The sequence below is a fragment of the Chionomys nivalis genome, chromosome 1 (assembly GCF_950005125.1).
Source record: "Chionomys nivalis chromosome 1, mChiNiv1.1, whole genome shotgun sequence".
In the NCBI taxonomy this organism is placed as follows: domain Eukaryota; kingdom Metazoa; phylum Chordata; class Mammalia; order Rodentia; family Cricetidae; genus Chionomys; species Chionomys nivalis.
In genome coordinates, this window is record NC_080086.1 from 170176622 (window position 1) to 170192233 (window position 15612).

At 40.4% G+C, this 15612-nt stretch overlaps 1 protein-coding gene across 2 annotated transcripts in view; it reads left to right on the top strand.

The window, feature by feature from the left end:
- Chchd3 (coiled-coil-helix-coiled-coil-helix domain containing 3) overlaps positions 1-15612 on the top strand; it is a 258806-nt gene that overhangs the window by 85818 nt on the left and 157376 nt on the right. For both annotated transcript variants that reach the window (XM_057771899.1, XM_057771908.1), the window contains exon 4: positions 7332-7449. In XM_057771899.1, the coding sequence (XP_057627882.1) occupies positions 7332-7449 (118 nt within the window). The remainder of the gene's footprint in view (positions 1-7331; positions 7450-15612) is intronic.

The following is a 15612-nucleotide window of genomic DNA, read 5'->3' on the forward strand; positions in this document are numbered from 1 at the left end:
CTCAAAGTTTTGGAGGTTCCAGCCCATGACTAGTTGGCCTTGTTGCTCTTGGGAGACAGCACAGCATGGTGAGATTTTTTTGTTTGTTTGTTTGTTTGTTTGTTTTTCGAGACAGGGTTTCTCTGTAGCTTTGGAGCCTCTCCTGGAACTCCCTTGTTGACCAGGCTGGCCTCCAACTCACAGAGATCCGCCGCCTCTGCCTCCCGAGTGCTGGGATTAAAGGCGTGTGCCACCACCGCCCGGCTATGCCATGGTGAGATTTTGACAAACAAGAGCTGTTTACTAGTCATGAGTCGGGAAGAAAAGAGAGGGAAGGTGAATTGACTTGTTTTTCCTTTTGTGGGCATGTCCCACAGTGATCTGGAGGACTGTTATTAGGCTCTGCCTCAACTTAGAGTTTACTATGGAGACTGGGAGTTTACTGTAGGGGCATTTGAAGGCCATATGAGATCCAACTACAACAGAAAAACTTGGATTGCTCAAGTCAGAGTGCTGTGTGCAATAATACATAGAGACACAGAGGGCCAGATAGCTGTACTCTTCTTGGTTCCTCTAGAACCAGGGCTCAATTCTCAGTGCCAGCTAAATACTCTCACTTTAGAATAGATTTGCTAGGTTGCCCATCAGTCAGCTTTTAAGACAGCGCTCTCTCTCTCTCTCTCTCTCTCTCTCTCTCTCTCTCTCTCTCTCTCTCTCTGTGTGTGTGTGTGTGTGTGTGTGTCTCTGTAAATTTTACTTTGATACTGTTTATCTTTGCCAGACTTTCTTGCTTGGAAACTTAATAGTCTGTTCAGGGTTGTTATGAAAATTGGAAGACTTACATCTGACAAGTGCTTACTTAGATCTGATGCAAACTAAGCAGGAAAAGAATGCCACTTCTGTCTGTCACACATATAGATGTTATGCATGAGACTATTAGAACTATATTCATTCATCTACATGTATTTATTTTTGGAATATTAATCCATACACATTTCTTTCTAGGATTTGAAATAGTTTGAGCTGAGTGCTGTTTGCTGTGTATTTTTATTTTTGTAAAGTCTTATAAATGAAAAAGTGTGTGCTTGTTCTGTCATTATTTTTAATAGTCTAATAATTAGTTCATTGAATTATCCAGCTCAGCTTTTCTGTCTAAAAGTGAATGGTAAACAGAATTTTCAGTGCTAGTTCAGCATGTTCTGACAAAATATGATGCATTAAAATGAAATTTATCCTTACTATTAAAAGTGACCTGTGGGGTTGCAGTCACTGGTTTCTCTCTGTGCTTCAGTCTTTTAGAGTCCACTGCATTGAAGTGTTTTGCAGATCTTGTCTAATAGTTGGGGTTCAGTTTTAGATAAATCATTTGGTCACATCACTTTACCTCTAGCAGTCGTATTTTCTCACCCCTTATCTGAAGTTCTTATCCACCTTCTCCCAGAAGTATAATGGCCTTATATTTTAAATTATAAAGTAAGTTACTTAGCTGGAATTGTATAGAATTACTTGCCTGCCTGTATAAACAAGTTTGACTATTTGGGAATGACTAAATGAGCAGGATGTTGACTTACAGAAGTTCAGGGAGTTAGGGGTATCAAGAGCCAGACCACATTAGGCAACCAACGAAGTGTAGTAGATGTTGGGAAAAACATAAAATAGCATATTTTAAAATAACTCTAATCACAAAGAACTGAAATTCTATTCTCATTTGACCTTGGAGGGGAGATGATACAGTAAAAACTAATTTCAGTTGGAAGTGCGCCTGCACCCCTCACGCCAAACCTAGGATTCCAGCTTGGTAGGCAAACACTCTTCATTTGAAGTTATCCCAACCCCTTTTACTTCTCATTTTGAGGCAGGGCTCACCAAATTCAAATCTAGGCTTTGAACTCCCTCTGTAAGCAGGCAAGGCCTTGGGCAGTTGCCTGGGTTACAGGCGCACAGCACCATGCTCCAAGAGGGTAGCTTTTCAGGATGTTTAAGAAACATAGCTTTGGAATCGGACTCAGAGTGTTTCCTGCCCCTGGTGTACTTCTCGAGGTTTTCTTTTGTTAAAAGTAGAGGGAGTAATGCCTCCCTCATGGAGCATGATGGAATTTGATATATAAAAAAATGCCTAGTTAAAGTTATTTTAAAAATTCCCTTTCCACTTCCTTAAAACCTTTAAGTTCCTCAGAAGGCAATAAAGCTGTGTGAATTTTTTTTCTTTTTACCCTGGGGCCATATTATCGAGAACTGGATTTTATACCAGATGTGTGAGTTGAATGTAATGAGTAATTTTTTGGGTCTCATTTAAAAGGGACATGCAGTAATATTCATTATAAGAGATTTGACTGGTTTTTAGAAACTCACTTTGTTGGTATATCTTAAGTCTCTCACCTGATTGAGAATATGCAGAGAGAGAGCTAAGTTGCTAGGGCTTGAGGTATAAGGGCAGCACCAACTGGTATTTGTTTCATTAAGCTTAGGCAAGCTATCCAATTACTTAATGCAAATAGGAAAAGTTTACACTAAACTCCTACTTCTTTGCTGAAAACTCTAGGGAATTCAAATGAGGAGAGATATGTATTTAAAAGAACGAAATTTAAATGAAACTTAAATCAGGGGCTTAATGTAGAATAATATTAGACCAGGAGATCTGAAATAATAAGTGAGAAATGCCAATAAATAAAAAGGGGGCTGTATTTGCTCAGATGCTTGTTCTGTTTAGTTTTGTTTTGAGATAATTCTTAAATCATCAGAGACCCAAGTTAATAATGAAAGCCTTATTTTATCCCATACCCTCTTTCCACCCATCAAGGTTGAGTAAAGTGCTGCCTTGCGTCGCCAGTATGGACTTGACTCTTTTGTCCCCATGGAGAGTTTGGGCATGACATCGCTTCTGACCTCACAGCTCCATGGTTGGGACTGTGATTTCAGATGGCCATCTGTGCTCTCTGACCCGGGAGGGAGTGAGAAGAGAGGACATTGCAGGACAACTGCCTTGCTGGGTGGTCACTGAATGCGTAGTCTGGTGGGGGTGCGCCTTAAAGAATGGGGTTGTGAACATCCAGCAACCTTTCTTTGTGAAGTTGTTTGTAGTTCGTGAAACAGCGTAAGTGAATAGAAGAGGACATTTTTGGTGGGGATGGTTTGAGAAAAGGCTCACAGAACTTAAGATAGTCCAGAATAATGCTTTCACTTCTAAAGGTGATAAATTTCAGATAAAGCATTTATCTGAAGTTCTGCTTTCCAAAATAATTTGAAATGAAACAAACATTCTTTGCAGAGGCAATTTTAAGCTTCTGTGATGCTTTGAAGGCTGGTGGAGAACTGCAACTAAAGAAAATTCTTTCTGGGTGTTTCCGGACCTGTTTATGTTTCCTGTGCCTAAGTCAGTTTCTCTTTCTTCCTGCTCAGCCGGTGTCCTTCACACTTGAGCCTAATAGCAGCTCCGTCCATGTAGCACCAGAGCAGCCTGGTCTAAAAAAAGATGTATTTATCATTTATAATTAAGTTTCATAAAGTCAGGTACCGCTAGTCATATTTTATTGTCAGGATTTGGAGCCCTGTCTGTTACCTAGTGACTTTTGAATGGATTGGCAAATATGACATTTACTTTTTACCTCACGTTCAATTTTTTTGTCACATATTAGAAATCTAAGAACCCCTGGAATTAAGGTCCACTTAATGAAATTTGTAATTCTGTAACATTTAGAGCAAATACCCTTATATCACCTTCAAGAATTTTCATACAGTGGAGAGTAATATATCAACATGTGTTGTTTGCAAGTGTTACATGGGACCCTCTGATTATGTAATAGGACCTTTGGACTTTCCGACAGAAAACCAAGCTTTATTAGATCACATCACCCAAATGCTGTGGAGCATGAGGATGTGTGTAGGGTCCCACTCCATCCTCCTTGAGTGTACAAGGTTGGTTTCTCAATGTACAACACATTCCTCATGCAGCTCTCATTATTGTAAAGATAAGCAAAAATAACTAAGAACTAGAACTTTATTAGGAATGAAGTGGGATTTTCCTTGTAGCCAGTTTGTACCAGTTTGTAGTCTGTCTTGAATCTCCAAGAGTCAAAGGAGTTAGACATTGATGTTCTGAGTATTGGCACCCTTCTCTTGTAGGCCAGTTAGTTAGGCGTAGGTTATCCACATACGTACTGAATGCAATGTGTTGGTGGGACCTTTTAGGGTCCAGCTTGTTTACCAGATGTTTCTTTTATCCCCAAGGCTTTATTTTCTGTAGCTTTGGGCTCATTTTTGTCTGTGGTGGGATGTGACAGCCATTCACTTAGTTTTGTATACTTTTTTTTTTTTTTTTCGAGACAGGATTTCTCTGTGGTTTTGGAGCCTGTTCTGGAACTAGCTCTTGTAGACCAGGCTGGTCTCGAACTCACAGAGGTCCGCCTGCCTCTGCCTCCCGAGTGCTGGGATTAAAGGCGTGCGCCACCACCGCCCGGCAGTTTTGTATACTTTTAACAAATATTTGATCATCTCCTGTGGGTTAGGCAGCTGTAAGTACTGAGGATATAACATTCACAAACATAGACCAAGCTCTTCTCGTTCATGAACTTAGAAAGAATCCTATGAAAAGCAGGACTCCATAGTTAGTAAGCAGGTAAGTTTTTGATTCTAGAAGTTCTTGAAGAAAATTGAAAGAAGCAGGATTTTCTCTTGGCAAGGGGGGGGGGGGGCGGTGAAGAAGGAGGAGGGGGAGCAAACCCAAAGTCCAAAGCTGCCACATACACAGAACAAGCTGAGGTTTTCTTCATATCAGAACACTGTGCTTCCATGTATTTCTGACTTTGAGTTACTGACATTTGTCACCTGTGCTAAATGCTCTGTTTAATGTACAAGGTAGATGTTCGTTGACACGAACCCATGCTAGGGCGGTTAACCAGTGTTTACTAGGGTGGTGGGTGCAGTGCCTTGGCTTGGACCCAGAGTCCACACCTAGAACTTGTTTGTCATCATATGCAGCAGGCTGATAGGCTTTGCTTTCTTAAATGTTGAAACTTTCATACTAGTATGTTTGCTTCTTTGCTTTCACTTCTCAGTAGTTTATGATCTTCTGAGTTAAACCTCTTATTTCTTCATTTGTAATTAAAATCTGTTTATGAGTAAATTCAACTAGAAAAATACTCATTAAAGTACTTTAGAACTGGCTACACCAAACAGAATGATAAAATGTAGTTCTGTAGATTCATGGTCCATGCTCATGAATTATTATCCTTTTTAATATAAATGCACACGTTTGTGTATGTGTGTACATCTGAAATGCCTAGCACACTTTTTGGCATGTAGTAGGTGATCCCTTAGCGATAACAATCTTGTTTTATTTCAGTTTTCACTTACCATGTAAAATAGGCAACTTTTTAAAAAATGTGTAGCAATATTCCCATTGAGTGCTTTAAATGCATAGTTTTGTAATCTGATTTGATAACTTTAGCGGTTATCGGTGTCCCCGTGTGGACCACTCCATTTTGATGTGACTTCCCTTTGCTATATCTCCAGGATGTATTTGTGTATCGAGCTGTGGTTTTCCAACTCCTGGATGCATCAGAATCACCTAGGGGTGGCACATTGCTAGGTACTCTTCCTGGGTTTCTGATGCCTAGATGTCAGGGACTGCTGGGAACTTGCATTCCAGCTGCTCCCCTGATTCACTGGCTGCTCTGTGGACCTCACTCTGAGCTCCTGGTCTGGCAAGCAGTGTGATCTGAAATCATTACCTGTCTGTGTCCAGTAGAGTTAGTGACTGATGCCCTGCTCTATGATTTTTATGAAATATTGTAGAGACCCTTGCTTTGCCTACACTTCATTGTACTTGTGGTTTAGAAAGTCTCATAGATTTCATAGTGGAGTATGTTTACATATGTTTCTGTTGTTCCTTCTTTGAGAAACAGCGATATGTTTACCCTCTGAGGGCAGGGCATAAGTTTGGAATGTATTTTACAAGATGATCTGTTATAATTTACTTCTAAGAACGCCAGGCTATCAGGATTGTGTGAGGGTTTACTATGCGATCAGGATGGTGTGACAGTTTAAAACACTAACAAGAATTTTATGTCTCTACTTCTTTTCAAGGGTCCTTTGATAGGCTAACACCAAGTAAAATTTAGCACCATCATTAACACTGAGAAAATTCCACTCAGAATGACACCAACATAACATTTCACCTCCCTTTAAAGCATAACTTAAATCTTTGGGGTTATTCTTCCACAAGAGAAAAGTCAATCAGAAAAAATACCTTTGTCCACGAGATTACACTGAAATGTTCTTTCATGCAGTGCTTCTGAGTGCCTGTCTGTGCAAGCATTATAACAAATCAGTGCCAAAGTCATGCATCTTTATCACGTATGAGGGTGTTTTAGTAGATTGTAACTTAATATGAATCTAATTGTGTGAGGGTATAGATCACCTTAATGCAGTTATAGCATTCATTAATAGAATTAGTAGTATTCAGTTCCAGGCACTGCTGCTGTTGTCTTCTTGTTTCTCTAGACCATGTCTGCAATGTAAGGTGTTAATTGGAGGCAAGGGAGGTGGGACAGACATTCCATCAGCCAGGACTCTGCCATTGAAGGCGTTGCCATATTTGCATATGGAGATTATTGGAAGATGGAGTGATACACTGTGTGGAGAGATGTCTGTATGTTGCTAGTTAACTCCTGCTTTAAAGTAGGATTAAGAAGCCAGGGAATCTCAGCACCTTGTGCACTAGTGTCCTCTGTGCTTAACATGGTGCCTGACTCATGTTCAGTAAGTGAGCATGTGTATCTGTGCATGGGGAGCAGAGCTTCTCAGGAGCTCTGTCTGCCTTGGTGTTTGAGTCTGTGCCTCTTTCCCTGGGACTTAGGACTTACTTGTGGGCTAGGCTGGCCAGCCAGCAGGTCCGGAATCCCTGACTCTGCTTCCCAGGTACTGGATTACAAGCATGCATTGCCACTCTGGCTTTTTTGTGGGTGCTGGAGAGAATTCTTGGGTCCTCGTGCTCTTGTTGAGATCAAGCGGAGGCCCCAGAGATGGGACTTTTTGGGGAGAAGTTTTCACTTTTACTTGAGAACTTTGTTAAACTTGGATACTTTGTCAGCTGAGTCAGTGACTTCTTGTCTTGGAATTCTGTTGTTTTAAATATTTGAGTTGAAGCCGTATGGTTTTGATAGATTATGGACCAAGATGATTTTAGTTTTTGAAATTATGATTGTATGTTTCTTTATATTTCATTATTTTATTTAACTTAAAGTAATGTCAACCAACAAAGTATTTTTCTAATTCCATTATGAAATAATCCAAAATAATTACAGTAATTAAAATAATTAAAATCAAATTATTACCTTTTCTTGTCTTTTCAGCCTTAAGCAAGCCAGGGACCTAGAACGAGAGAGGGCCGCAGCCAATGAGCAGCTGACCAGAGCCATCCTTCGGGAAAGGATATCCAGCGAGGAGGAACGCTCGAAGGCAAAGCATCTGGTGAGTGTCTTCCAGGTTCCAGAGATGCCTTGCCCTCCGGGATAGACCTGAGGTTAGCAAAGCTAAGCATTCCTGCCAGCTGTTAGTGTTGATAGCAGTAGTGTTCATTTGACTAGAACTTTCTTGAGTCTCATAGGACATTAAGGGAGGTAACTTTAGAAGTGTTGTAGTCAGGACCAATACAGTCACATCACAGGTCACATCTGGGGAAATGTTGCTTGTTGGCTTTTTCCTCCCTTGACTTTATTGTCTCTGAAGCAGTGGGGCTGGCAGCCTGGCCTCTTTCTCTTCCTGTGCAGCCTCTAGGAAGATGAGTTGAGCTTTTATCTGTCACTTTCTGGACCCTAGAAAGGGGAAAAGTAAGCAAGGTCCTTGGAGAACAGTCTTTTAAAAGAGAGTGAGAAGTTTCTTCAGTAAAATATTTGTTAATTTTAAGGACTATATAAGTACTTTAAGATAAAAGATCATTAACAGAAAATTTCAAAGTCACTGTACATCTTTTTCTGACATGAGTGTATTTTATACAGGGATGTGTTTCCCTCTGTAATGTTTTTCTCAATGTTTTCTCTTATATATAATTTGAAATTTGCATAAATGCTATATGTATGCAAATATATTTGTAGATCACAGAACATTTTTTCTGGAATGTAGTTTCTCATGATGAATAGTATCTTCTGTATCTCTACCACTCATTAAATAGTGTCCTCTGTCAGATAAAACTTGGGTTCTTCTGGGTCAAGCCTCTAGCCTGGACTGCTCAGTCCTTACTTCTTCTAGAAATGCAGATGAAACTGCTCAGGACTTTGGTCCTTGCTGAAACATGCAGGGGAGCCAGTGAGGCTGAACACAAGGTCTTACATGGAGGGTTTTAGATATCGCAATTCCTGCTCATCAAGAACCTGCTCTCTCCTGGAGTGTCTGTCTCTGCTTGGCACTTACCCGACACAATCATCCTGTTAGGATGATTGACATCTTGTTCTTTCATTTTCTTTTAAATGATTGATGTTAATACTTATCTATGATGAATGGTACAGTGTGATAAATTAGTCTGTGTATTCGGAGTGTCTGATCAAATTAGCAGAGTTGCATCCCCCCCCCAAGTCATTTTGAATTTCTTTGTGTACAAGAGTCTTAGCATTCTCTTCTAGTTCTTTGTGGAATAAATAAATTGCTAATAATTGCTAATTTTTTCCCTCCTTTTTACCTTTTAGCCCTTTCTTTGAAAAGTGAACCCATGACCAGGTGCCATCAGATGAATGAAAAGGGAAGTCAGTTTACAAACCCTTTTCTTAGTGACCAGTCTCGTGTCCAGGCTGCATGGGGAGGGAGGTGGTGACAGTGGAGGTGATAGACCAGAAGGGCAAGTCCACCGTGGTCAGCACATGGTGCGCACTCATTGAGTGGCACTCGGGCAGCAAGGGTCCGAAGGGAAGCCAGTAAACTTAAAGGGTGGCTGTCTCAGGGTTAGAGAAGGAGTCTCAGCCATTCAGTTTTTGATTCCATCTGCTGTCTGTCTAAGCAGAAGTATATTTTGAGTAAGTGGGAAAAAATGTCAGACCAGTTGGTTGAGGGGTCATTTTCATTCACAGTACATTCTCACAGTTTGGAGTCTATGGATGGAGGAGAGAGCAGGGTTAATGGTGCTCATTTTTTTAGGAAGATACCAGAGGCATTTCTGGTGGGCATTTTTTTTCTGTTCCGTTTTTTGGTCCTTTGTTCCTTATCCCTGGAGCACTCCTCTCTCTGTGGCTCTTTACTGAATTTGGATATACCGTCTTGTACACCAGTTTAAGACTTAACCACTCAAAAGACTACATTATTATAAGAAGAATGATTTGTAGAACCTAGAGGCAACTCACATTGTGAATGGAGCAGTATGTTCAGCCTTTTCTGTTGGTTTTAGTCGTAACCCTGCCTTGCGCCTGTTTTCACTTTTATCTAACTGCTGGTGTGTAGACGAACCTGAATTGTAGGTTCTGTTTGTTGCTCTTTCTTCCTAATTGTGGTGGTTGGTGGTATAGATGGCTAATTGCAGAGCTCACAACTGCTGCATCTCACCATTCGTCACACTCTTGGCCAAAGAGCATGTAGGGAATAAATAGGATTGATACAGTGGGTGATGCTCGCTCAGGGGGTCTTCCTGTCACTGCTCTTTACATCATGAGTCCGTGAGCAATGGACAGCTTTGTTCTTTGTTTTTGGGTCTCTATTTGTAATCTAAGTGTTATGGCCTGTAGGAAAGTAAACTCTCGAATTTCATGTATTTGGGTTCATTAGAACGCTTTTGTTTAGTCAAACCGAAGTGAAAAAGTATATCTTTCTCAAAATATTTGAAGCCATGGGTGTTTTATATATATTGGATTTTAAAAAATTTGGTATATATGTATATAATTATCTCTCTCTCTCTCTCTCTCTCTCTGATGAGAAGAGAAGACCCTGTCTGTGTGAGTGCACGTGTGTGTGCATGTGTGTGTGGTGCGTGTTTGTTGCTAGGAATTGAGCCCACAGTACCACCACACACCAAGTCCAATTTTGGACTTTGGAGCATTTTGGACCTCACATTTTCGGAAACACTCAGCATGTATTGTGAAATAAACCTGCTCTTGTCTCACTATGCTCTTCTACTCATCAGAGTTTAGTATTGAATCAGTGTTTTCTTAGATATAAGTGCCAGGCTTCCTCTTCAGTTGTCCTAGCAGCTGGTTTTGTTGAAGCTCTTTGAAGAGCAGAGTCATGATGGTCCTGCTGCTGAAATCTTAAAATAGGTCCCAATCAGCAGTTTACACTTTGGAGGACTTCTTTTAACTGGGGAAACTCTTAAGCCTGGTCTAGAAAGAATATACTGTTCCCTCTCTATTGTACATGACTGGTACCAGAATTTTAATCAGATTTTATCCAGATGTTTGAGAGAGCCCACTTACTGGTGACTGAGCCTGTCTGCTTTGACAGTGAGAGTCTCATGGATGGCATAGCCTTCTAGGGACAGTTAGGGCTGTGATGAGAGGAGATTGGTGAAAGGATAGGACCAAGCCACACGTAAGCTTAATGTAGCTTGACATTTCGTATCTTTTAGATCCTGCATTTGTAATTGCTGTGCCATTTGAATTTCTTTTGAAATTAAAGAATACTAGGCCAGTTTTGGACTTTGCAATTATATTTGATTTTTTTTCTAAAAATGCCAATTAAAAATAGTGATTTGATCTTTTTTGTGTCTTATTAAATTGTTGGTTTAATGTTAGTCATCTCGTATTCACCACAGAGCTCTTCAGTATTTTTGTTTTTAAAAAGATCTGAACTTTAAAGCAAACCTTAATTTACATCTATAAAAGCATTTACTTAAGTATTCTGGGCCCTCTGCCCCTAAATTTGACACACTTCTTCACCCATACAACTGATGTTTTTACTGCACGTTTCCTATATGGAAATTACTCTGGTAGGTGCTGAGGAGTGTACATGAGAAAGAAAAAATCTTGTCCGTAAGGAGGCCATACGGGGGGAGACTCTAGTTCCTGATCAGTTCCCCCTTCAGGATTCTCTGTTTCTATAAATGTTATCATACAAGATGCTGGGTTTGTTTATGATGCCTTCTTTGCTCATTTTTTCTCTACATGTGGACACCCCATCTTTTCTCTCTTGCTTCCTGATTGGCTTTCACATAAAATACCACCTCCTGTGCTTTCTTGTTGTGCTGTGTGTGTTAAATCTGGTTTACACTTTTGAGAAAAAAATATTATGGGAAGATATCAGTGTTTAAAAATCAATCTTTCAAAGTTTATATATCTTATTCATGCTACTTATAATGGTAGCATGTATGGTGAGCATTCCTTTTTTTTTTTTTAAAACTCACTGCTGTGTTTGCATTCACTTAATAGTTGCTTAAGTGCTTGCTTATGCCAGGTTCCAGCAGGCAGAAGTTGATGTTATTGACCGAATAACTGAATGTGCTAAAGTCCCAAAAGTAAGAGGAAAGGACGTGAACTTTCTAGGGAAGGGAACCTGAGGTGAATCCTAAAGCCCTGAAGGTTTAAGAGTAGGGGCCGTGTAGTAGTCTATATTGTAGGCATGAGCACACATGCACGGGGATGGCGGTCACAGCCCATGTTGCTGAGGGGAAGTACGGAATGAGACAGCAGTAGTCAGCAGAGCTGAGGTTGTGGAGGACACATATGCCTGTGAGGAACACTGGGCTGAGTGCGTAGGAAAGTTTGAAGCATGTTTTCATAGCTCAGTGTTGTGTGAAGGACGGAATAAAGGGTCAGGGCTGGATGATTAGAGACCGGGAGAAGGCCTCCTGAATTAGAGTGTTGCTTACAGAGCCAGAACAGAGAGGTGTAAGAAGGATTGGAGATTTAAACATAAATCAAAGAAAACCAGCCCACAAATCAGAATCCTAGAGAACCTAGACAACAAAGAGGACCATAAGAGAGACATACATAGATCAAATCTACATGGGAAGTAGAAAAAGACAAGATCTCCTGAGTAAATTGGGAGCATGAGAACCTTGGGAGGGTTGAAGGGGAGAGGGAGGGTGGGGAGCAGAGAAAAATGTAGAGCTAAATAAAAATCCAAAAAAAAAAAAAAGATTGTAGAAATAATTTTATGGGGTCTTCAGGTTTGAAGGATTGAGAGATGAATCAAGGCACTTGTAGCAGGCCTGACAACTTGAGTTTGACCCCTGAAACTCGGATGGTGGAAGAAGAAAACTGTCCACTACAAGCTGTTCTCTGCCCTCTTCATGTGTGCTGGCGGCATGCAAATGCTTAGACACACAAGTCCTCCTCTCTTCCTCTCCATCCCCCCAAGTGAGTAAATAAACACAGTTCAAGAGAAGACTATAACATTCATAGTGTCAGCAGCTCTGTATGATTAAAAAAAACAAAACAGTTGACCTCAAGAAGTGTCCAGGGTCAAGTGTACACCCCATGTCTTTATTCAGCATGTCTTGTGTGTAAGGTTCTATTAATTGCGGATGTGAAGGCAAAGTAGGCCCAGTTGGTTTTCCTCAGAGTCTTTAGTGTAGTGTTTGTTGGGAGATCAAACGTCATTCTTATAATTTTGGCCTTTTTAAACTTATTATTTCTGAATGTTTAACCCTCATACTGTTGAGAAAAATAACACAGAGAGTAGAGTGGGTGAAAGCACAAATTGCATTTCTGCAAACTTAAGTAAGTTTCACCAAAATGTCACTTTTTGTCTCCAGTTTCCTTTTTGTCTTCAGTGCACCAGTGAAGCAATCAAGAAGAATTGATTAATTTTGTGCTGTGTGCTTTTCAGCTCCGTGTTTTCTTTGTGCTTCAAACTGTGACAGTTTAAATTTTATGGTAAAAGAGAAAAAGGTTTTGAATTTGGGGTATGGGGAAAAATGACTATTACAAGAAATGGATAAGAATTCCACTGCTGCCCGGATGTGATTCAGGGTCTGGGCCAGGTGTGGGGTGCAGCCCAAGCTGTGGTTCTGAAGCCACTGCCAAGGTCCTGGCTACAGAATGCTGTGGAATATTAGAAGAGCACGAGTGATCACTGGGACGCTTACTGTCATTGTCGGGAGGTGAAGTTTCAGGGCAACACCGGTTATCTTGGGTTCTCTTATTGAACACTTAAAAATAATTAAAACGCTTCCCCCTAACGATTTTGGAGGGGTGTAATCTAGGTATCTGGTTATCTATCTCCTTTAAGTTCTCCCCATGGTTATACCATGCCCAGGTTTTCTTGCCATAGTTGTTTAGATATTTACAGTGTACTCGTTTGCTTTGCTTGCAAGAAGTAGAGTTAATGATTTTGAGCTTTTGAGGACTATTTAAATATACATTTTCCACCCTATGTTTTATTTTCCCCAGGTAAGAGTAGGATCTAGTAGGACCTGCAAGTCCCCGTCTTCCTAAACCTTGCTCAGTTAATAGCTGACTAGGGACTTCAAAGGGCAGCCTCCCTGAAGGTGCGAGTGGAGGCATGCTGTGTCTGTTTTCCTCCTGTGCAGTTGGGTTTAGTAGGCCAGCACAGTCTCCAAGATAAAACATTCACATTCTGTTTTCTCCTTTTATGTTCATTGTTAGCATGTGCGATCCAGCTTCCAGCATATTATGGTAGCATTATAATTGTCAGCTGGAATGTGCATAATGTCATGAAGAGATTGTTGATCTAATGTTCTATGAAGTGGCAGGCAGCTGCAGGTCTCTTTGCTGTTACTGTGTGAGATGAGATGAATGTGACTCAGCCTGCCAGCTTACCTTTATGTGAATGAAGTGCGCTAAAGTGGATAAGACTGCAATCACAGATACAGGCCCTCATTGTATGCTTAAAGCTTATTGTATGCCTATCTTTCTTAAATATATATTTTTGAATCCCCTACTTTTACAGGTAGACAAAAATACCTAGGATCTTATTACCGAATATCTTCGGGGGAGGTATTATAGTGCAGAAGGAAGTTTCTGTCCTGCCTGGTCCTGCAGCTGTTCAGTCCCAAAGAAACACACAGAGGCCTGTTATTAATTATAAACTGTTTGGCCTATTGCCTCAGGCTTATTATTAACTAGCTCTTACAACTTAAATTAACCCATAATTCTTAGCTGTGTTTAGCTATGTGGCTTAGTACCTTTTCTCAGTGCAACATTTTCATCTTGCTTCCTCTGTGTCTGGGTGGCAACTGCAGCCTGAGGCTTTCTTTCCAGAATTTTTCTAGTCTGGTTGCCCCACCTTATACTTCTTACCTGACTTCTGGCCAATCAGTGTTTTGTTAAGCCAATACAAGTGACAGATCTTTGCAGGGTACAAGACCATTATCCCACACCATTATATTGTGTTGATTGGATATTGAGGACCTGGAGGTGGAACATGGCAAAATGTCCTCATAGTAGAGGAGATTATACACCTGTCAAAGCTGGGGAGCTTTCCACTGAACTCAGTGTAGAAGTGGCTGTTGTTCACTCAAACTGCAATGATCTTGTTGATTAGAGAAGCCAGCAAGGATGAGCATACTACTGCTGAAGTTGCTGGGGCCAGTTAGTCATACACTTCTTAGAATACACTGTCATATTTTCCTTTTAAATGCCATTTTCAAAATTTATCAAGTTGCTTGTAAAACATTGGTTGAGGACAACTCAGGTTGAGTGCTATTTTAAATGTTAGGTCTGCCACAGATAGCTTATTGACATCCTATCACTTGGGTTGTTATTGGTGTCCAGGTGAGATAAGGAGAGTACCAAGTGAAAATCCATAGGTAACTGCAGTAGAGAGCTGGTTATTCTTCCATCTCTTGATAATGACTTGGCATTTATGGTTAATATATTTGCTTCATAGCCTGATTGTAAATGAACTGTCATTAGTGCCTTGGAATTTTATTGAACTGGCACTATAATCTTATTTCCTTTTGAAGAGGTCAAGAACTATGGCCCTCTGTTTGCTTTAACCTGTACGAAATCAGAAGTTTAACATAAGCATAATCAAGTCTGTCAAATCCCTACAGATCCCGAGTAAAGGTTTTGCATATTGGTTGAGCAACTGTGTTCAGCAGCAGACTTTGCAGTTTGCCTTCACGGCCAGTCTCACCACTGTCAGTGGATTGTTTCCAACCTACTGAGGGAGAGGCCATGATTGCTGACTCTGTGGTAGTCCATGTGCAGTGAGAGCTACTTGCATAATGGATATTAACGAACATTTCTGCTCTGTCTCTTTTCTGCATCCTAAATGGAACTGACTTACACTCTTCCATTGTTCTTGATGATCTGCTGACATATATGTAGGGATGTTTATTCTGTGGTTATGGAGAGGAGAACAGTATTGCAGTATTCCCTTGAAGCCCTATAGACATGCTCCATTTTCCTCCATTATGACTTCTCTTTTCTTTACTAACTATAATTTAAGGATGAGTTCTTCTGAAAATACTGAGGGGCAGAATTACCAGAAGAAGTAAGGCCTCATTCTCTGGAGAGCAGGAGTCTGTTTACAGACCTGCAATACTTATTACATACCTCATTTAGTCCATTTATCATTTTAATAGAAAAATGACTCATTTTAGATGATTCTGAAGTAATTCGAGGTAAGCTACATAGCCGTAGGCAGAATATGATTTACGTAGACAGCACTATGCTATTTTCCAGAAGCCATAATGGAATGGCCAGCACTGATGATAACTTATGATTACTTATGGTAAACTTAGGAGATGTC